Here is a 23,218-nt window from a genome sequence, read left to right as displayed (position 1 = left end):
CAAGTCGGTAGGTTTCTCTGCGTTACGATCAGGGCTATCCAATACAGCAATAGCCGCATGCATGGAGTGGATACACAGCACTGGAGCAGGCCTGTCTACACACATATACACACACACACACACACACACACGCTGTTAAATCAATGAGGATTAATTAAAATGGGAGCAGCAGAGCACAGTTATGATTGGTGACAGTGTCAGCTGGTGAGAGCGGAGGTACTCACTCCGGCCAGCGATTTCTGGATATTCTCCCTGGCTCTGGCAATGTCTCGGAGGATTGTGCTCGCTCCATCCTGCTGCGGGCAGTGCAGAAAGAACCACACAAAAACTCATGTTAGAATGTCAAACATATCAAATTAGATCAGCTGAGGGCAATTAGGAGAAATTAAACTTATTAGTTAGAAAAATGGCTTTGTATGTGAGGATTATATGATATTGTATATTCGAGTTGAGCTTCACATGGTCAACAAACTATTTATTGGATTGGAATTGAAGATTCCATTGGTCATTAATGGGAGTTGGACAGGCTGCCTCAGGAGCCCTGGCAAACCTAAAGAGAGCTGCTCGTTGCAAGCTGTCCTGGGCTTGACTAAAGTTTCCTCTGTAGGAAGTACCCACTAACCACACCCCCTCAGTACTTCAGAAAGGTAAGCTAGGGTTTGGGATCCACATTAAACAGCACACAGGTGGTTAGGTTCCAGCTAGCGTCTCACAGGCAGGAAGCCTTTGCTAAAAGCCTTCACAACAAGCCATGTTAACAGTTGGAGCACATGCTACACATAATATTTCAAAGACAAAGGAGTCCAGTGTTCCCCATCCACCGCTGCCCAGCAGAGCCATGCTATCACGCATTACACGAGCCTGGCGTCAGACAAACCAACACCATCAGCTGCATCTATTCTCCAGGGCAGCCTTTCAACTAGTCTTTCCTAAGAAGCACAGCAAACAACTCTATAGGATGAGCAAAAAGTTATTTATGCAAATGGCTGATGTGCCAGAGGACTGCAATTAGGATAGTTATCTTTCAGTCCCTCTTCAAAGTATTACGATAAAGGCGGAATAAAAGTTTTAAAAAAACTAATGGCTTCATGAGTTTAAGAGGTACTGCAAACATATGCTGCAGTAGGATGAGAACCACAAACATTGGGTCAAAGAGCATCAATTCAAAGAAGAAACACACCATCTGCCATAGAAACTCCGAACAGAAGCAGTAACATTCCATTCCATTCCCGCTAAAAAAAAAAAAGACTACATTGATTATTTCCTAAATAGTTTAAAAAATAGGCACTAACTGGCAAAGGATAACAACTGGGGAGTTACAGGTAGTGAGGTGTTTGCAATCTGTATGAAAACAGAATGTCTGGAACAAGCCATACTTCTGGCACTCGTTTATTCAGGGGGGGAGCGACGGGGGTTCAGCTACTTTATATATATATATATTCCTCGAGTCTGGTACAAAATAACCCTACTTATCCCTATATTTTATATCCGTAAAGCTTGCAGTGTTTACAAACTTTTCTAGAACACAAACATTTCTGGAACTGGTACACTGTCAGGGAATGTACCATGCATGAGAAAATCAGGTTCTATGTCTGCACCGGAGGCCCAGATTATGCTTCTTCCTCTTTATTGCATAAAATAACAGCAGCCAAGTACAATAATATGAAGTAAAAAATGGCATGACTCTGGACGTCTAGTGCAGGATGATAACATGGTCCAATCACTATCAACACCCTTCTAGAAAAGGTCATTTTTTTCAGTTTAACTTCTTTGTTTGCTGCTTTTGCAACCAGTTAAGCGATATTACCTTTTTATCTCTTATGCATGCGGTAGTAGTAACAACCTGAGAACGCTATCCGCAGAGACAAGGTCTCGCACGGGGAGTTGAAGTTAGATTGTTGTGAACGTGGTTGTTTTGGTTAATCCTGGGGTTTGTTGAGATTGCATCGTGGAGCGAGTGAGCTACTGCTTCAGTCAGTGCGCCGCTCCACTGATTGTTACCTTCCCCTGGGGACAAAGTGGGCAGTGCTGGGAGCGGGTCTTGCCTCCCGCTGGCAGTACCCTCTCTGTGGGTGCAAGCTGTGCAGCAGGAGCGAGGCACGATCTTCAAACCCGACGGCCGTAGTTGCTTTCTAGCGCCTTGGGACTGGGCACACGTGTGCATGTGCGAGGCTGCAGTGCTTCTCATGAATGCGGCAGCCAACCTGATTATAACCGCCTAGCGGCGCTCTTTCAGCTGGTATATACGGAACCTCAGTTGCCACGCATTAGTGACCTAGTGCTCAAGCACCTTTGCCCTTTGCTCCCTCTGCGCCCAGGGTTGTAAAATTACAATCTAAAGCTCTGCTTAGAAGTGCTGAACATTCCACGCACACACCCCCACCCACCCACATTTAGTAGTAACCACTACTGCCTTAACTGCTTTATAACTGGCTCTTTGCAGCCCCAGTGAATGATGGCCCAATATGATCAATAAGAGGATGGCTTGGAATCCTATGGAGAGAATGAACAAGTCTAACTACAGGAGAACCTGGTCGAAGCACTAGATAATATTGTGCAATTGTTGGTAAACAAAGCTCTAGTTAAGGCCCTGGGGCCATTCACCCAGCATGTTCAGGGCTTCGCCTGACAAAGGGTGGTTACATCCCCTCAATGTTGTGGAGGTCTCTCATACACAACTTACTGAGCCTGGTAAAGGCAAGGCTGAAAGATGGGCCCAAAGTGAAGCGTTTGAAAAACTTTGAGACGGTCAGTGAAGAGCATGGTTATAGCGTGTCTCAACCACTCTATGCTATTCCTGATGAATCGCCTAAACCCACCCATCTGTCTGACTTCGATTCTCACTTCAGTGGGTATAATGATGCTACTAGGATATAACATTGAAGCCTACGGAAATCAACCACTCACGTGGGTCCAATTGGACTCACCCTCCAGAAGTTGCAGAGTATGACCAAAGCAATATCAGACAAGCGTTTGACAAAGATGTTTGCACCAGACTACGCACGGAATGTCCCCAAACTGGTGGGCAAAGTTACAGAGACCCCACCATTGTCAAGTTTATGAAGAAATGGGCAAAAGACCACAAGAAAGGTACAGAAAGGGCCTGGCATAACTGCAAGGAAAAACTCCTTTACATCCCCGGACCCCTGGCAAAGATTCTGGCGATGGCCTTCCTGGCCAAGGAGTCTGGCAAACCCATAGACCCCGATTTTTTGGTGGGATGGACGCAACATGTCAGCTAGAGAACACCAACGTAGCCATCTCCACAGAGAGACAAAGATCCATAATGCTGCGCTTAGACCCAAAACTAAACAACCTAGCCTCTTTGGAGGCAGGAACAGTAGTACAAGGTCTTCTGTTTGGGGGTCTTTTTGTTTAAGACTTAACCAAGTTTGCAGCAACATATAATGTGCTAGACAAGGCTCAACTCATTAAAAAAAGCCTTCCGCAGTACCGTTTTTGGCAGGGCCGGACGATACAGGGGCCATTAGTCAGGCCTAACTTATTCCCAAGGCCCTAAAAGAGACCTCATTCCGCAGAGGATACTACAAAAATCAAGGGACGTCCCAAGATCCCGGATACACAGGTGAGAATTATCCCTTTGTCCCAAGGAACTTTGGGGGGACAGGACTCGTTTATTTCTTCACAACTGGCAAACTTCGACTCAAGACCGTATGGGGAATCAAATACACTCAGGGATACAAACTAGAGTTCTGTCCCACTCCCTACCCAAGTCCTCCCTCAGAGGTAATATTTTCCCTTCAAGAGCAAAAGCTCGTATCAACAGAAATTCAGGCGCTCTTTCAAAAAGAAGCAATTTGCCCTTCTCCTCCCCAGCCAAAGGCTTTTATAAACACCATATTCTTGGCCGACAAGAAAGGGGGTGGCTCTCACCTAGTCTTGAACCTAAAAGATTTCAATAACTGAATCACATACAGACAATTCAAGATGGAGGGTAGCCACCTCCTCAGAGACATTCTTCAGGAAGGAGACTGGATGGTCCGGCTGGACCTGAAGGATGCGTACTTGATGATCCCCATTTTTCCACTGTATATACAATTCCTCCAATTCTTCTGGATGGGTTGTTTCAAATCCAAGGTTCTCCCCTTTGGTCCATCATCAGCTCTGTGGTGTTTTACCAAGATGATGAGGCCCATAATGGAAATCCTGCGGGCCAGAGAGATAAGACTAATCATTTACTTTGAAGACCTGATCCTTTTAGCACAGGATCCGCAGACAATGACAATTCACCAGTCTTGGATGACCCAAACCTTGCAGGATCTGGGTTTTGTCATAAATCAACCAAAGTTATGTCTGACATACCTCTCAGCAGATGGTAGTTTTTGGGTTTCCAGATCGACCCAGTCTTGTCTCAGCTAATTCCAGGCCATTTTCCCAGATCTTCTCTAGTACAGGGTTTTGCAAAGACTAAAAATCCAGCATCTACAGAAAGGTCTTTCATACTCAGACCAGGTTCACCTCTCAGAGGAGGCCAAGAGAGAGATGGCATGGTGGATCTACACATGGATGCCTGGAATAACAAAGCGATCTTTGGCAGCTCCCCAGACATCATCCTGGAATGGGATGCCAGCAGGTGGGGCTGGGGAGCCAAATGTGGGTACATCACTACAGGTTTGGGGGCAGAGGGAGTAAGGGGTTGGGAGGAAGGGTGGCAGTGGTTGTCCGCCAGCAGGTGGGGCTGGGGAGCCAGATGTGGGTCCCTCACCACAAGTTTGGGGGGTTGAGGGTGAGGGGCTGGGAAGAAGTGTGTCAGTGGTCAAAGTCTGAGCTACACATCAATTGTCTGGAGTTCTTTTGTGATCAAGAGGCTACCCCCAGAACAAACAGACTGTTGCATATTGTTAAGGATGCACATCTCAGCGGTCCAGTACATCAACAAGTTGGGAGGAATGAAATCCCAGATGCTGGCCGAAACTGGCAAGTATTTTGGGCACTTCGGTCTTCAGAATCACATTTCAGTCTTAGCGGCATATTTCCCCGGGGAGATCAATTCAGTGGCAGACTGGAACTCCAGATACCTCCGCGATTACATCAATTGGAAGCTGCATCCGAAAGTATTCTTCAGCCTTAATCGCAAATGGGACCCTTGCTCAATAGATCTTTTCACCTCTCGACTCAACTGGCGGATCCCTTAGTTTTTCAGTTGCCATTCAGACCCAGAGGCAACAGCGAGAGATGCTTTTTTGCAGGACTGGTCCCTGCATCTGGGTTATGCCTTTCCACCTTTCAGCATGATCCCCAGAGTCGTCGCAAGTCTGGCGACAGAAAGTGGAGTTTGTCCTAGTGATCCCGCTCTGGAGGGCTCATCCTTGGTTCCCCTTGGCTCTAGAGTTGTCTTACGACATTACTCTCCTGATCCCGCCTTGAAGGAGCCTGCTGTTGGACCCAGTAGGATTGCCTCACTCGCTAATCCTTCCAGAACAGCTCAAACTAATAGCATTGAGGGTTACTGCAATACATGGCAAATGCCAGGCATTTCACAACAAGCTTCTGCCTAAATCATTCAGGCCTGGGCTGCGGGTACCCACAAACGTTATGTGTTAGCTTAGAGATGATGAGTGCATTGGTGTAATGAACGGGATTCAAATCCCAATGGGGTAGATATCAGTCTGGCGATTAATTTCCTTGCTTCTCTTGCAGGCTCAGGTTCAGCAGATAGATCCATTAATTACCGATCTGCACTATCTGCTCTTCATTAGCCATTAGAAGGAAAACCTGTTGGCGAACATCCTATAGTATGCAAACTTGTGAGGGGTATTCACATGTGCAAACCCCCTCTGCCCAAATACTCTTCGTTTTGGGATGTTAACACTGTCCACAATTTTCTTAACAGTTGGCTGGAGAATAAAATCCTTTCCTGTGAACAGCTGCCAGCCAAATTAACCATGTTACTTTGTCTGGTCTCCTGTAAGAGTTTCCAATGTGTGGGCACTGGAGCCATCTAGCAGGGTCTTCTACCGTAACAGGGTGTCCTTTACCATTTTGAGAAGGAGAAAATGTAATACTAAGACAGTGTTCTTATCAGCGTTTCTAACTAATACAAAGCTGTGTGTGGTGCATTGCCTAAAAGCTTCAGAGGCAGCGACCAGCGAGTTTCAGAATGACCCGGGAAGGGGAGGGGGGGGGATTAATCTCTTTGCAGAAACCTTACAGTTCAGTAGCGGCTGCTACACTAGCCGGATGGATGTATTGGTTGCTAGCTGAAAGAGGTATTGACGTTTCCATTTTTGGTGCACACTCCAGTCAGAGGAGCAATGGCCTCCATATCCTCCTCCTTGTGTTCGCACCTCGAAGATATTTTGAAAGCTGCAGACTGGTTGTCCGAATCCACTTTTAAGGCTTTTTACTATAAACCTATTGTGGATGTAGCCTCTGTGGTGGTAGCACAGCTTTAAACAAGCATAATCTGAGCTTCTAATCATGACAGAATAAAAAACGTTCTAGCTTGCACTATAAGAATTTTCAATTCTGTTAAGTACAATGAGGATTAGTCCACCCGGATTGGATGATGTGGATATAACTACATACATTATAAGTACATATTTATTATCTGTTACTTTATGTTGCAATGCCACCCTGTTTGTGAACAAGGTTGATCATTTTATTCAATCTGGAGGTTTTTTTATGGCTAGTAATCTCTATTTTCACAGGAAATGATCAGAAATGTGGCCTACACCACTGTGCCTATGGGAGTGGTTGAAAATGTAGCTTATTTACATCATGCGAAAGTGGCCCAGGTTTTCAAAACCACTTACAATTACCCAATGTGACAAACGTTACATCACCAACACTGCAAAATGTTTATTAGTCAAACAAAAAGAATTAGCACCAACAAAAGACCAAGTTTTCTCGCACTGTAAGCGACAAACCATATTTTTGACTGTGATAAACAGTTTTAAATGGCAACAACCAATGTCAGGATGCTTGTACTAGTATAAAGATGGCATCATTGCGTTGATGGCGAGGTTCAGGGTTTCATATTATGCATGGTAGATAATACTAGTGCTCCCTTTTATGGTAGTGTGGTGAAGCAGTTAGGCTTATCAGAGGGTAGTGCCAAGCATTTGTTCTACACACAGATTCAAGAAATGAGGCACACACTCAATGACTAACTCAAGGCCAATGTTTTAACATAGCAAAAATATACTTTGGATCAATCATATATATCAAATGTACTTTGCGTACGTTTTGCAGATAAAACAGTTTACAACACTTTACAATTTCAATAGTAGACAGTACAATTTCTCATAGGGAGCAAAGCAGGTCCTAGGGGAGGAAAAGTGTTAACACAGTTTACAGGTAAGTATTCACCTTACGATCCCAGTCTTCAGCGTTAGGATGTCCATAGGTCAAGGTTCAAGATGACCCCAAAAAGGCACCACCAGCAACAGAGGGTCGGCCAGGTGCAGAGGTCAAAGTTGGTGTTTTTAATAGAATCCTATGGAGGCTGGTGGCACTCTGAAACAAACAGGTTACAGGTAAGTACCTGAGACTTTGGGGCACAGACCTGGGGGGGGTTAGATGAGCACCAGGGGAGAGCCAACAGGTCAGCACCAATCACACACAGCTGGGTGCAGGGTGCAAATAAAGCGTCGGGCACTGTATGCATTTCACTGTAGGAACCCTGCAGGTCCACAAAGACGCTGCAGGCTGGGTCCAGGGAGTCTGTTGCGGAAAACGAAAGGCTGGACAAGTAGTAGAGGAGCCAGCTGGACGTTGTTGGCCCGGTCGGATTCCCCAAGCCCAGGAGGCTGCGAGTGCAGAGGTACCTTTAGGCGTTGGGAATCTTCATCTGATCCGGTCAGAGGGGGTCCTCTGGATTTAGGCTGAAGGCGTTTTTGTGTTGATCAAGAGGGGTCAACCCAGGGTGGAGTAGAAGTCTGAATTGCTTGGGGCCACCAGGACTCAGGCCGTGGGCTTTGGGTGCAGATTGGGCAGGACTTGTAGATCCGGATAGGTTCTGGAGTCCTTTTGGAATGTTTCTTGTGGACAGGGGCAGGCAGTATTTTGGGGGTTTGTATAGGTAACTGGTCCTGCAGGATGCATCGCCTTCTTGTAGCAGGAGTCTTGAAGCTGCAGACAGGCCAGTCGGGCTGGGGCCAAGTCAGTTGTTATCCGGAGTCTTCACTGCTGGGCTCGGCTCTTCAGTCCTTCAGGTCGCCAGGAATCTGAAGAAAAGGTTCAGGGGTGCCCCTAAATACTAGATTTAGGGGTGTTACAGGGGTCAGAGTGTAGCAGCCAATGGCTACTGGCACGGAGCATGGCTACACCCTTCCTGTGCCCACTACCTTTGGGGAGGGAGGCACATTTCTAACCCTACTGGATGGCATCCTCCAAAGCAAGATGAAGGATTTTGCCAGGAAGACGTCACTTCAGCTCTGGGTACCCTAGGGGTGGGATCCCAGCTGAAGTGGTCACTCCTCCTTGTTTTTCCTAATTTTCCCACCGGACCTGCTGTGGGGCCTGATCAGGGGATTTGGGGGGGGGGGGGGGGGACTCACATCTCCACTAACTGGTGTGCCCTGGGGCATTTTTAACATGAGACAGGAGCCTTTGAGGCTCACTGTCAAGTGTTGCAGTTCCTGCAGGAGAGGTGTGAAGCACCTCCGCCCAGGGCAGGCGTTCTTCCTGACCCCAGAGAGCACGAAGACTCTCACCCCAAGGGGTCAGACACTTGTGTCAGGCTGGCACAAACTGATAAGCCCTACACTACAGGGTTGGGTGAAATACAGGGGGCATCTCTAAGAATTTTACAATAAATCCAACACTGGCATCGGTGTGGGTTTATTGTGCTGGGAACGTTTATACCAAACTGCCCAGTCTTCAGTGAAGCCATCATGGAGCTGTTGAGTTCGTAATGAAAACTCCCATCCCATGTACTCAATATGGCCAAACTGCACTTACAATGCCTAAGAATGTATTTAGACAATGTAGGGGCATATTGCTAATGCAGCTATGCCCTCACCTGTGGTATTATGCACCCTGCCTTAGGGCTGTGAGGCCTGCTAGAGGGGTGCCTTACTTATGCCACAGGCACTGGTTTGTGGGCATGGCACCCAGAGAGTGATGTCCTGTTGACCTTACCTTTTTGTCAACAACAACACACACAAATTGCAGGGGCAGTGGGCATGTGTTTGGTGAGGGGTCTCTTGGAGGGAGGGGAGGGGAGGGGTCAGTTTTCAACAATGACATGCCAGTAATTCAGCAAATCTATCCAGTCTTCCTCTGCCTTCTTGTTAGCATACAGAACAGACCTTTCATATTTCAATTAAATATTTCTCACCTCAAACCTCTTTAGTGCTTTTTCATCTGTTTTGCCTCCACTGTGCCTTGCAGGACTTTAGGTTTCCCCATTTAGGTATTAACAACCACTCCCCTACATGCGACCCACACCACTCTTCCCAAGAATTTTCCATTTCCATTCTGTATGCTTAAGTGCCAGGGGCAGGTACACAAAGATTTTTCCTGTGACTTACTACTGTAGTATTCCTGGCTTAGTCCTACACTCCACAAGCAATTCTTTGCGAGTCTGACCCTAAAACTCCAAGCGGCTGCCATCAAGTTTCATTTCTCTAACACTAGCCTTTACAAAGAATGGTTCAATTTCAAAAAGCTATGAAGGAATGCCCATAAACGTGCCATATTAAAACCAAATAAACGTTGATGTCCTTGTTACAAGGCTATTCATCTTCATCAACATTCAGCCAAGGAGCATGGAACACGTTTACCAATATTGCTATGTTATCCCTATTTGTGTAGAACATATGTTCAGTACTGTTGCCTTTTATGGATTAAAAGGGTCACCTACTAACCAGTCACCCTGCAGCTGCAAATTAAATTGACTTCCCGGATATGTTGACAGCATATGGATTCAGCTGTGCTTACAAGGGGGCGGTGTGCAAATGTGTGTGTGCAAAGGGGGTGTCAAATGGATTATTTTAGTTTGCATATATGCTGCTCACAAAGAATTGTCCGTAAATGCATTTACATTTGCTGACGCACAGATCACATGCATAAACCAACTTGACAGGTGGCTGCAACAGCGGTAGAAGAAAGGATTCCTTCACTAGCTCTCGGTTCCACCAGACATGCATACGCCCTTCCGCACAGGATGTACAATGGTATGCACTCCTATTTAAGGTCTGCTACCAGCTAAATCCATAGGTTGAATGATCTTTACTGGTCACAGACAAAAACGGAGTGAGTAGCAGCTAGCTGAGCTGAGGCTGTATGTCCTAGAAAGATCTATGAGCCAATGTGAACAAGCAGGAATTGTGTGAAGCCATGTATCTGCATTACCATCAGACTCAAGAGCACCCCTATCTTTAAGGAAATAACTTCCATAGCCAATAGCGTTCAGAAGCGCCTTAAAAACAACAACTCTAAGAGCTCTAAAATGCCACTATAACATTTAAGGTCACATATTCGTTGAAAAGGGCAGTCAAATGGCCAACAAAGATGTTTCTTCTCATTGTCTGTCATCTTTCTGAGGCTTTGTGCACGTGTGCAGGACTTCAGAGTTTGATTCAGAGGTCTATTCACAAACAGCTACACTGGGTTCATTTGTCAGGGTCTTAATTTCCATAAGAGTCTTTCCTTCCACCACTGTACAAACATTAGTCAAACAACAACTACAACACTATAGGAACATACATTACCTCCTTTTGTGGCGATTTTGGGGCCTTTTTGCAGGGAGATTCAGTGCTCTTCTTGCACGGAGACACATTTGCATTAGCAGGTCTACTTAGTTGTTCGTAATACTGCCTCTCTGCATCATCATACTTTGGCTTATCAAACCAGACCTTGTCGTAAAGTAAAGATTCTGCAGTCATTTTTCTGCAAACAGGAGGAAAGAAAGTTAGAAAATCTCAGAAGTGAATAATTCTGGATATAGATAACTAAATGTGAGGGTGAACTTCTATAGTGGTGCACTCAGGACATTTAAGGACCTCTGCTACCTAAAATGGACAATTTTGTAGGCACATTTAGGGGACAAGTCTTCCATGGCAGAGGGGTGCAGTTTGACAACAGATGGGACTGCTACTAAAGCTTTGTACAATTTGTAAAGAAAATACCTAAGGCCGGGTCAGAATCCCAACTACAACTGGACTTTATTAGCATATGCTTAGAAATTAAATCTATTGGCCTCGTTACTAGGTTATTCTTTCATGCAAGCAGAATACATGCTCACCAAACAGGGTCGTATCAATCATATGAGAAGGGCAATGCCATATTGTGTCTGATAAAGCAACGAGATCACATCCTATTATTGTTTCAAGTATATTACTCCTACCATCACACTAGCTTGACTTTATCACCCCAAAAACGAGAAATAAAGTGCATCTGAAGCACAGAAGCTGAAGACAAGGTAAATAACAAGCCGAGAAGAACTGATATTTCAAGATTGCCCCTCGTGAGCTCGTCCTTGGTTGAGAAATGGAAGACTAACCTAATCTGGCTGGCCTGATGCAGACACCATTGGGTTTATGAGAGATCAGTGGCGACCCAAGACCAATACACACTACCACTCTGGTCTTGAAAAAGGTTACTTTCTGTGAAAGGTTTCTCTTAACTTGGAATGACACTGTGCCAGCTGAGCGATGAAAAACCTAAAAGTTTTAATCTCTTCTTATAAGCATGCATGCCATAATAGTATCCCAAAGTCTGAACTCAAACTAAACAAGTAAGTAATGTAACTTAGTTTATGAGCAACAAAAAATGTATAGATCTTCATAGTACCTTCTCCCATCAAATGGTTCATCATAGCTTTAGCATTGAGCAATTTTCTTGCTGTTCCACCAGACGTTCATAAGCCCTTGTGGCAGAGCACATACCAACGAATGTACTCATATTCAAGGTCGGTTACCAAATAAATTAATTGAGTTGAAAGATATTTAGTGATCCCTGACAAAAACTGAGCACGTCATAACGAGTTGAGCCGAGACTATATATCCATGTAGCCAGGAAGACTGAATCTGAGCTGGTTTCAGAAAATTGTAAAAAGAAAACAAACAAAAAAAAAATCACTGCCTAAGTAGGGTAGCTAACTAGTCTTATACCCGATTTCTGCCTAGCGCTGGGAAACCTTGGTGGGTAGCTATGCGCTTTATAAATCTTGGAGACTAAACTATATGTTCAGATCATTTGTACAGCACAGTATCACCCTAAAAAGTGTATCCTGGCACTTTCAAGAATCCCCTTGACTGGACTGGGAACAAACGGACAGAAGAGGGCCAGAGGTGAGGAAGACAGTTCCAGCTTTGGGCAGCCAAGTACAGGAAAGAATATCCTTCTGTTCCATTGTACAACATGCAAGCTAACTCTCAACTGCTGAGAAGAGGATCAAAGCAAGTAAGCGGACTTAAGATAGCCTCTTGTTTAAATACTGTAGACCAAAATTATGGAGAGATCTATGTGAATACCACAGAGTTTGAGGTCTAGTTTTGTACTTGGGTATCATTTGGAAGAACTCGGCAGGTGAGGACACAGGTGCGTGTGGGGAGGCCAGCAGGCTACTGCATTTATGCACAATTTTAAGCCTTTTCATGCACTACTAAGGGGTGCTTGCATAAAGGGCATTTTTTAGTCCAGTCACCTGGTAATCAAGACCTGGATTACAATCTTACAGGTCTCAATGGAAAGCCAGATGAACATCTTCCATAGCATATTTAAGAAGCTAAAGGAAGATGGCAACACTTTTTTAAAATCGACTATATACTCACGTTCATGGCAGAGTGAGTTGGGGAGTGGCTTCTAGCTTTGCTGGCCACCATACACCTTACCAATAGGTGGTTGACTGAAATTTGAGGCAACAGGTTTTCATACAATAGGCAGAAAAGTTTAAATTGGTTTGAGTTTTGAGAATGATATGAGATAGAAACGATTAGCTGGGTGTCATTTGCACTGGACAACTTAAAAACCATTGGACGTGATGATTCCAGGAAGAGGGACCATGTAAATATTGAAGGGGTTTGGGAGGAACCCCTTATACTATTTTAATGGTATGTGGGTGGAAAGGGGGAGAGAACAAGATTGAGATCTTTCAGATATGAAGAAATTAGGCAATTTTAATGTACCCAGGCAGATATTCACTTCTTCCATGCGACTGAAAAGAATGAGATCAGAAGCCGAGTGCTATGAAGCGGGCAAGATGGATCAGGACAGCAGAAGGGCTCCGACCCAGAATGCTGTGAATACTACCAATTGTCACTAATAAGTCTGTTTCTGTACTGTGGGCAAATCCCGAAACCTAACTCACAGAGATCCAGGTGGTTGCTGCTTTCCGAACAGGCAGAGAGCTGCATATTAATTATCTTTTCAAACAATTTTGCAGGAAAAGGTATCAATAACATAGGCATATAGTTGACAAGAATCTTAGGGGCTGACAACAGTTTCTTAAGCAAAGGTATAACACTGGTGCGTCTCCAACCTGCTGGGATTGCTGCTGAGGTGAGGAAGAGTTTAGAGAGTGGTGAGTGCAGGCCTATTTGATTAAGGCAACAAAAGAAAAAACAGTGTGGACAGGAATCGTTCAAAGAACCAGATTTGAAGTAACACGCAACTGCTAAGTAAACTCAAGTCAGCCAAGCCAAACTTGCGGAGGTCCTCCCATTCATGGAGGAACAGTGAATGACAAAAGGGAGCGTCTCCATGGGGGTTGAGGATCTAAATTGGGGAATATTTTACCAGTTTTATTAGGAAAATTCGGAGGGCAGAGCGTTAAGTCCTGGGAGGGAATAAAGGACTGAGAACACAGTTAAGTTGAAAAAAGTTTCTAGTCTTAGGAAAGACATCTCGTGATGAATTTGAGCTGTTGCAGATAAGTTAGCAAGGCAAGCACAGCATGTCCGACATATCTGCCTATGTTAATTTTCAGCTCTGCGTTGTATGTGCATTTATCTACGTGAAAAAGCGTTCTCAGGTGCGTTTCAAGACTTCTGCAATATTGTTTTAATTCTCTGGCATAATCAATATACCAGTCAGGAAATGGTCACATTCTCATAGGGGTGACAATATAGAGTGCTATCGTGGTCCAATGAGAGAAGCCCTCTACTGCCGAGGAGATGTCGGTCTCAGCAACTAGAGGAAAATGATTCACTGCCTCTCCTTAATTCGTTTGAGTAACCTGCTTTCAGGACTTAGTTTTCACAGGAAGTTTGGTTGCGTTCACTTGATGTGGCACTTGGATATAGAACTATTCAAATTATGTGATGGTGATGAGACCAAATCACAGAAAGTAAGGCTGTCTAATATCTTTCATATTCCTAAAGTTGGGACTGAGTATGTTTCGTGCTTGGTGCGTCATACTTCTAACCAAATGAATAAAGCCATTCGCTTTGAAGTCACGAAGGAGGATGTGGGAATCAGTGGGGGAAGGAATAGGCTTATCTCCTGATCGGAGCTCAGGGGGCAGGTGTTCTGGCACCGAGCGTGTACAGACTGTTTTGCCTTCAAGCATGTCCACTGCACATCGGTGCTGTGGGCTCCATTTTCAAGACAGGTAAGGTAGCACCTTGGGACTCCGGGATGGGGAAACCAGGCACTTCTGGCCCCACCCAGGAAACCACATAGGCGTAAGCAGTTACAAGACCAAGCTTCCTCAACAGGATAATACAAGGAAATAATAGTTAATGAATATAAAATAAAGCCAAAATAATAACTGGTCCAAAACGGCAGAAAACCTTAGCCAAGGGGGCTAAAAAGGGCACAAGAGATCCAGCAGTCAGGCAGATGTTCAAGCAGGGATGACTAAGCATGTATTTTAGTTAGACCACAGATATGCCTATGATGTATCGTTTTCCAGAGATGCTTTAACATTCCAAGACTACAGTGAACGTGAACTGGCAGGGTGCTTTCCAACAGCTTTGGCCCAACAAGGGACGTATTCTCTACTCAAGGCTTCAGACCGTCACTGGCTGCAGTTACCACATCCACACATTTGAAAGAGCTGGCGCTAGCATATTCTGGCTTTCAAGCAACCAGGCTGACAGGCCCAGTCCATCACGAGACAGGCGACCTTCTCTCACGAGAAGGGGATGCAGGATATTTGTAGAACAGAACAGAACTGTTGTGCATTTTAGAAGCAACCTTGCAGCGGTCACGTTCTTCTACCAGCAGTATTTTTAAGAAAGGAAAAACGGCTGAGACACAACCAGTGCTGAACACAGAAGTAGATTCCCCACATTGTTTTATTTCAGAGGTTCCCCTTCCGAATGAAAATATGAATATTGAAATATACAATAAATTACATAGTAAATTACAATCTATTTAGAATGAGGTTTTCTTTCAAGGAGGAGGAAGGCTCACAGATAAAGGAGCTGCCTGGGTACAGGGCAAGTCATAAGGAAACTAGTGCAAGAAGCTCACGAAAGAAAGGAATAATTTATTCAAGGCCAGCTCTGATAGGATCGGGGGGGGGGCTACATTTGAAAAAGGAACTGTAAAGACAGAAACCGGCAGTAACAGGTAATATTTTATTCTAAAATATGCGGGGACTTTACAGGAGCAATGTCGGAACCGCTCCGTTCATTCTGATCCTTTCCTTCCTAACCGCCACCTTCCGAACCCCCGTCTCGTAGATCGAATGTGAATGTCAACCTTTCACATTCGATCTACGCACCACACATCTTCCCCTCTTATCAACAACAACAAAACAAATAACATACTTAAAATTTGGAAAATACATATAAGAGAAAATACATAATACATGTACCTCTAAAGGAAATTAATTTTTTACATTGAATTGGAAGCATTCCCATTTAGTTAACTTCCCATCACAAATTCATTGAAATGCCTTGGTAATTTCCTTTCTCTCAAACTTTTACGAATAGGTATCACGTCATCCTCCCGATTCCTAGATTCAAGACCACGGAATTCACCGCCTCCTTCACCTCTGTCTGGCCGCGCATCCTCGTATCCCCACAAATATCCACTCTCTTCATCAAAATCTTCACACCCAAATTCCTGGGGAATGTTACTTGCTTTAAACAAAGTCACATGCCGCAAATTACGTACTCTTCCATCCTCAAGCTGAACTGCACCATTCAATACTTTCACCACTTTCATAGGGCGTGACCATCTCGCATTCCCTTTATTTATTAGCCCAAAATTCTTCACACGTACGTACTGTCCAACTGCCAAGTTTGGCATATTTTTTCCACTATTGATTTTGCTTAAAACTTTGTTTTGATACTCTTGCACCCGATTTCTCACAGAGCTAAAGTCTACCCCAACAAAACTTCCTTGCCTTCTGTTCATCAACCACCAAGGGATTAGTTTAGAAGATGGTTTCCGACCCCTCAGTAACTCAAAAGGTGTTTTTCCAGTGACTGAATGTGGCGTAATTCTGTATGATAACAACATATTTTGGATGGCCTCCTTCCAAGACAAATTAGATTCTAAAGCTAATTGTATAGTGTCCTTAATAACCTTGTTGAACCTTTCAACCTGACCATTGCCTTCAGGATGGTATAATGTCACCCTCACATGATTTACCCCACAGCTCTTCAAAAAGGAACTCCTCTTAACAGAAGTAAGTTGTACACCATTGTCCGAAACAATAGTTTCAGGAATTCCTTCCCTCGCAAATACATCTTTTAAGAATTGGATCACAGTATCAGTAGTTATATTGCCAACCATACGAACCTCTGGCCATTTGGAAAAATAATCAACTAGGACAATCGCATACCCTTCCTTAGCAGGTAAGTTAACAAACGGACCCATAAAATCAATTGCAACTTTGCGCCACGGGCCATCAGGCAACTCAACCAACTGTAATGGTACCACTAATGGTTTCACAGACTTATCACTCAGTACACACTTACCACACTCTCTTACCCAACGATCTACCATACCATCTAACCCCGGCCACCAAAAAACTTCTTTGATCTTCCTCCTGGTACTTGCCATGCCACCATGACCTTCATGTCCCAACTTAACAATGGTATCACGCATACCATAGGGAGGCACAATTTTATCACCTCTTAATATAATATCATTCGACACAGACAATTCCTCTTTAATCTTCCAAAATGTACTGCTCTCACCTCGTAAACTACGTTCTGATGGCCATCCTTTCAAAATAAACTCCTTCACTTTCAACAAAACCTCATCCTTCTGCATTTCTCTCATCCACACGCATTCAGATAAATTGTCATGCACATTCCCATTTTGCAGAAACATAGCATCCCTATAAGTGAACGCAACATCACACTCTCCATCATCAATTTCCTCGGCACTACTATGCGATAGTGGTAACCGAGACAACCCATCTGCTACACAATTACTTTTTCCTGGAAAATGCAAAATCTCAAAGTGATACATTTGTAATTTGGAAGCCAACCTTGCCAACCTAGGAGTGAGGTTCCTTCCCCCTCCCGCGCTCAAAATATTAATCAGAGGTTTGTGATCCGTACAAATTTTAAATTTGCGCCCCCATATGTACATCCTAAATCGTTGCACAGCCCACGTAGCGGCCAATAACTCCTTCTCAATTACAGAATAGTTCCTCTCTGCTTGAGACAGAGTACGAGAAGCATATGCAACCACCCATGTGTCTCCTTTCTTCTGAGACAAAACCGCACCAATACCATATGCGGAAGCATCTACTGCTATAATACATTCAGCAGTTTCATCAAACGATTTGAGACAAGAGGCATTGCCAATTTCTTTCTTTATAGTCGAAAACTCCTTGGAATGCATCTCTGTCCAGCAGAACGTCGCATTTTTCCTCAGCAAGGCACGGAGGTTCTCCACCTTGGATGCAAAGTTTTCCACAAAGCGAGAATAAAACTCTGCTAGGCCTAAAAATGATAACAATTGTTCCTTGCACCTTGGTTCTGGAGCCTCACTAATAGCTTTGATGTGACTAACCTTAGGTCGAATACCATCCTTAGAAATAATATGACCTAAATATTCCACGTGGCTCTCTCCAAATTTGCACTTTTGATCCTTAGCAGTTAATCCATAGTCACTCAGTGCTTGCAATACTATTTTTAAGTTCCGGTCATGCTCACTTCTGTCGCGACCATATACTAAAATGTCATCCTGGAATACCTTTGCCCCCTTAACATTCGAAAGTATTTTGGACAATTCCCTCTGAAAAACTGCAGACGCACTAGCCAATCCAAACGGCATCCTTTTGTACTGGAACATCCCCTCCGGTGTAATAAAAGCTGTACAATGTTTAGACTCAGGACTTAAATGTATCTGGTGATACGCACTTGCCAAATCGATGGTTGAAAATACAGTAGCATCTCCAATAGACAACATCAATTCCTGCAAATTTGGTAAAGGAAATGTATCTATCCAAATTGCATCATTGAGTGCCCACAGGTCAACACACAACCTGAGGTCCCCACTGGATTTTACAGAAATTACAATCGGAGAAACCCAATCGGAGCACTCAATGGGTTCAATAATATCATTATCACACAAATCCTTTAACATCTCCTTCAATTTTTCTCTATAATTCAAGGGAACATTCCTCAACTTCTGCCTTATGGGAACAGCATTCTCCTTTAATACAATTGTATGTCTAAAATTTTTCATACTTCCCAAACAACCACTAAACACGGTGGGAAATAGTCCCTTTATATCATGATACAAATCATCCTGTGACGTATCCATACTCACAATGTACACTGGCGGAGTAGCATTAGGGTCCACCCTCAACCCCAATTGACATATATGTGGCCAACCCAGAATAGTTGCCCCTCCTTCTGCCACAAGAAGTTCACCTGAACACTTCTTTCCAGCATATTCGATTTCTGACTGTATTTTTCCTACAATAGCAATTTTATGACCAGAATAACTGCAAGGACTGTTTTTTGTTTTTTGTAAACTCCTTCCAGGCCACAACTGATTAAATAGAGACTTGCCTATTATAGTGTACCACGCACACGAGTCCACCATAACTTCCAGTCGTGCACCGTCAATATTTATATAACACTTCGGAAATTGAAGCTCTTTTCCCTTAATGTTACGCTCTTGAATACTTAGTACCAAATTCTGAATTCCTCCCTCAACCTCATCATCATCCACATTCTCCACAGCACAACTCACTTTTTTCTCGAAACTTCTGCAGACGCGTGCAAAATGTCCCTTTTTTTTACATGCACTGCAATTTTTCCCAATCGCCGGACAACCATTAAAATTTGCAAAATGCAAACTGGCACCGCATCTAAAGCACACTCTAGTATTGTTATTCATGCCAGACTTGTTATCCCCACTACCAGACCAGGAAACCATTTTTTTCTTTTTATCCTTGCAATCCCTGTCTTTGCTTACGGTACAAACGTTGTCACAATCTTTAACTTCCCTCCTCATAGTTTGTATGCAATCTTCGGTAATCTCAATGCTCCTCGACACTTCAACAGCCGTTTTTAAAGATATTTCCCCAGAAGACCAAAGTTTCTCCTGTATTTTTTTAAATTTAGTCTTCATTAATAATCGGTCCCTTAAAACTTGGTCATATGTCATATTGTCAAAAGCACACGTAACCGCTAAGCCTCTTAACACTGCCATATACTGGTCCATAGACTCATCAACCTTCTGTTCCCTGGAATAAAATGTATATCTTTCCATAACTACATTTATTTTCCGGCCATACCTATCCTGTAACTGTTGTAAAGCACATTTATACACATCTACCCCATGCACATTATCTACAGGTGGTAAATTTTTTAATTCCCTTAACCCTACAGCGCCCAAACGATGTTTAAGCAATGACAGGTGCCTATCAGGTGAACATTCGCCCTCTTCCAACACATCAACATATGCCTCAAATAAATCCAACCACAATTCCCACTGAATGGGCGGATCTCCTGGTTCATTCAAAAAAAATGGTGGAGGTTGAATACTAGACATTCTGTAATTAATAATGTCCTATATCAATAATTAGTGAATGCAGTTGTATTTTTTTTTTTTTTTTTTAAACAGAGTCCAGTCACAATAAATTCCGGCACATCCAACAAGTCAAATGTATAGATAAAGGTTCTTTTTGTAATTATAAGCACAAGGTGTGCCTATCACCGTATTCCAAATTAAACGTACCAAATTCCTTGTAATTGTATTTATAGCACACTAACGTGCCTAGTTCCTTGTAATTGTAGACAATATTTGCAGGTACGAAGTCTACTCCTTAAAGATGGCTGCCAATTTTCTATTTGTAGGCACACAGGTGTGCCTATCACCGTGTCTTAATAAAGATTGAAAAGATCTCCAAACCACTTCAAAATGGCTGCTTCAACTGTGTTGTTCACTCTATAGAGTAATTTGGGCACACTCCAACCCATAATTCCTGGCGTAGTTGCAGATATTTTTCCGAAACAGGAATCTTGCCAATACAGGACATCAAGAAGTACTTAATGCGCCGCCCCTCAAGTTATGGAAACACCAGCAGCCAGAAATTCGCCGAAAATAAAAGCACGATCCTCACCTCCGACATCGCTCCTGCCCGCCTCGTCGCCACTGTAAAGACGGAGACCGGCAGTAACAGGTAATATTTTATTCTAAAATATGCGGGGACTTTACAGGAGCAATGTCGGAACCGCTCCGTTCATTCTGATCCTTTCCTTCCTAACCGCCACCTTCCGAACCCCCGTCTCGTAGAACGAATGTGAATGTCAACCTTTCACATTCGATCTACGCACCACAGGAACAAATTTCACAAAAGTAAAGTGGTGAATCATCATTCATTCCTAAACCTTTTACAGAAATTTGCATCTGAATAGCCGATAAAATTGTGTTTACATTAAGATGAATTGACCAGTTAATTTTAAACTGGATGCAGCCCAACTACCACAAAAGTAAACTCAGCACACACTAATGCAGCCTTCCTTTAAGCTATGTAGATAAATCAGACTGGCCTGTAGATGCATGACTATCAAATAACCACTATGGCCATTGTTTAAAAAACAGACAAACACAGGGGCAAGCCTAAAGCAGTTCAAGGGTGCAGGACATTTGTAATGACGACAGATGCACTAATTTAACTTTATTTCTTTGGGCAGACCCTACCTTAAAATAAGTGTACAAATGTGGTATCTTTACATCTGAATGTTGCTGCAGCAGTTTGTTCTGATGAGAAATTGGTTTGAGAAAAGGGAATGACAAGGCATGAGACAAGTGAGAAGGGGAAGGCAGAAGAGGGCGACCAGGAGGCTTAATAGTCGCTTTTGTGCTAGGTGCTGACATAAATGAAGCACAAGGTTTGCAGGGACTCATCCACTTCGTACTCATTTCGCCAGCAGGCAAGCAATGGATCGCTCAACTAAGGGAACTTCGGCTAGGAGATGCTCATGTAAATAACACTCGTAAATTAGCGAATGCTGCTCCAATTTTAAACAGGAAGTTATTGTCCTTTTCAAATCCGCAACGGGAAATGGTAATTTAAATACATTTTTCGTTTTTGAAAGGAAAACATCATAGGCATTAACAACAGATATAACTTACAAGAGAATGTGCTACTTGGGTGCCAGAAAATAATTAACTTAATACAATGGTTTCAGACACACTTAGAGATTAACTTTTAGTAGTTCACTCCGATTGCAATGCACAATTTTATGGTGAAGCAGTAACTTTCTCAAAGAACACACATAGACCCCCGATGGGCATCTAGTGAACACTGGCACAGTACTCACCAGTGAAGTTTAGATTCAGACCCCATACTCACTATTTACGTTAACACCTGCATAAATGAGAACACCTGAGAATTGCACTGAAGAAGTTTCCTACTTTGGATTGAAGCTGCGGACTGTGGGTGCCATTCCAGCAGGAAGTACAGGGGGCCATGGAGTCAGATGTCTATCGTTGATACAGCAGCTCGACAGGTTACTGGCACGAGTCATGTGGTACTGAGATTCTGCTTCGTCGTAACCAGACTTATTAGGCCAGACTCTTTCACTGTCTGGATGCACAAAATTGTTAAATGGCAAGGAGGCTCTCTCAGTTAACCTAACCTCACCATGACTCTTCTTCAGGTTCTTGGAAGCGTCCAGTCTCCTGCCACCCCCCTTCTTAATCTTGTTTGCAGCTTCAGGTTTCCGCTTTTTGGACATCTCTTCTGCCCTTACTGGGGGAAGACTACTGCCAGATACGTTTTCATAATAGCTCCTTTCTGCATCATCATACAGGGGCTTCTCCAGCCACACCTCGGAAATCAGTTCTTGTAGTCCTGGCCACTGAGGCTTGCCGTTGACCGTCTCATCTAAGGAATTGCTAGCATGCAGGCGAGGAGCGATCACATGTGGGACAGGTTGCCCAGGGGTTGCAGGGGTGGCCATAGCAGTGACATATCCTTCATCCGGAGTCTGATGCAGAGGAAGATCAGGGCCAACTACAGGCATGGAAAGCGGGAGATCAAGCGGTCTCTGTGCCAACAAAGTACCAAATCGTTCCACAAACGATTTTTCGGCTGCATCAAAGCTGGCTTTGTTCAACCAAAAGCCGCAGATGATATGATGACAAGCAACTAAACTGCTATGTGAGCAAGTAATGGTTGCCTGCTCAGTCAACTTCTTAATTTCCCAGAGGCCCAATGCCAGCGATGGCACAGCTGCAGAGGTTTGGACAGACTGCTTGGCCTCTGCCAGTTTCTTGGCCAAGTCTGCAGCGAGCTTAGCCTGATAAACACTCTCAGCTTCTTCGTACAGATATTTATTAAACCACACATGCTCCAGAAAAGGTCCGCTGAGCACTCCTTCATGTTTGGGCATTGATACTCTGTTTTTCGGAGAACGGCGCCTTCGTTTTTGTTTCCTGCTGTTCTTAGGGTGCTTTTGGTCATCTTGGAGAATATTTTCACCAAGACCATCTGGCCCACAACCACTAACGTGCTCCATTTCCTGAAAGTGCTCAGCTACTAATTGCTCAGTCGCTCTCTCGTAATGCAATCGCTCTGCTTCATCATAGACGTGCTTGTCTACCCAGACGGTCTCCATGGGAGAAGAATGCTTCCTGGTCCTCATCTTCATAAGGAGGCAGCATTAAAAAGACAACAAACACAGTCAAAGGATGCAAATCGCAACAAGCAGCAAACATGTAAACGCCTGTGAGTTTTATCCAGTTAAAAACTGAAAGGGCTGAGTAAAAAAATATATAGAAACGAAGACCCTTAGAAAGTATACAATCTAATCTGAATCCATATTTATTTTTGTACAACTATAATAGAAATCATACTTAGATCTGTGACAGCAAA

At 43.8% G+C, this 23,218-nt stretch overlaps 1 protein-coding gene across 6 annotated transcripts in view; it reads right to left on the bottom strand.

The window, feature by feature from the left end:
* Positions 1–23,218, bottom strand: part of EEF1D (eukaryotic translation elongation factor 1 delta) — an 88,836-nt gene that overhangs the window by 52,512 nt on the left and 13,106 nt on the right. For 2 of the 6 annotated variants that reach the window (XM_069220883.1, XM_069220885.1), the window contains exons 2-3: positions 10,680–10,857; positions 225–296 (exon numbers count right to left, since the gene is read on the bottom strand). In XM_069220883.1, coding sequence (XP_069076984.1) covers positions 225–296; positions 10,680–10,853 — 246 coding nt within the window. In that variant the 5' untranslated portion in view covers positions 10,854–10,857. The remainder of the gene's footprint in view (positions 1–224; positions 297–10,679; positions 10,858–23,218) is intronic. The other 4 variants (XM_069220884.1, XM_069220887.1, XM_069220886.1 and 1 more) reach the window with 2 other exon arrangements.

This window comes from Pleurodeles waltl, chromosome 2_2 (genome assembly GCF_031143425.1).
Source record: "Pleurodeles waltl isolate 20211129_DDA chromosome 2_2, aPleWal1.hap1.20221129, whole genome shotgun sequence".
Lineage (NCBI taxonomy): Eukaryota > Metazoa > Chordata > Amphibia > Caudata > Salamandridae > Pleurodeles > Pleurodeles waltl.
The sequence above is the reverse complement of the archived record's forward strand: the minus strand, read 5'-3'. Positions and strand labels throughout refer to the sequence as shown.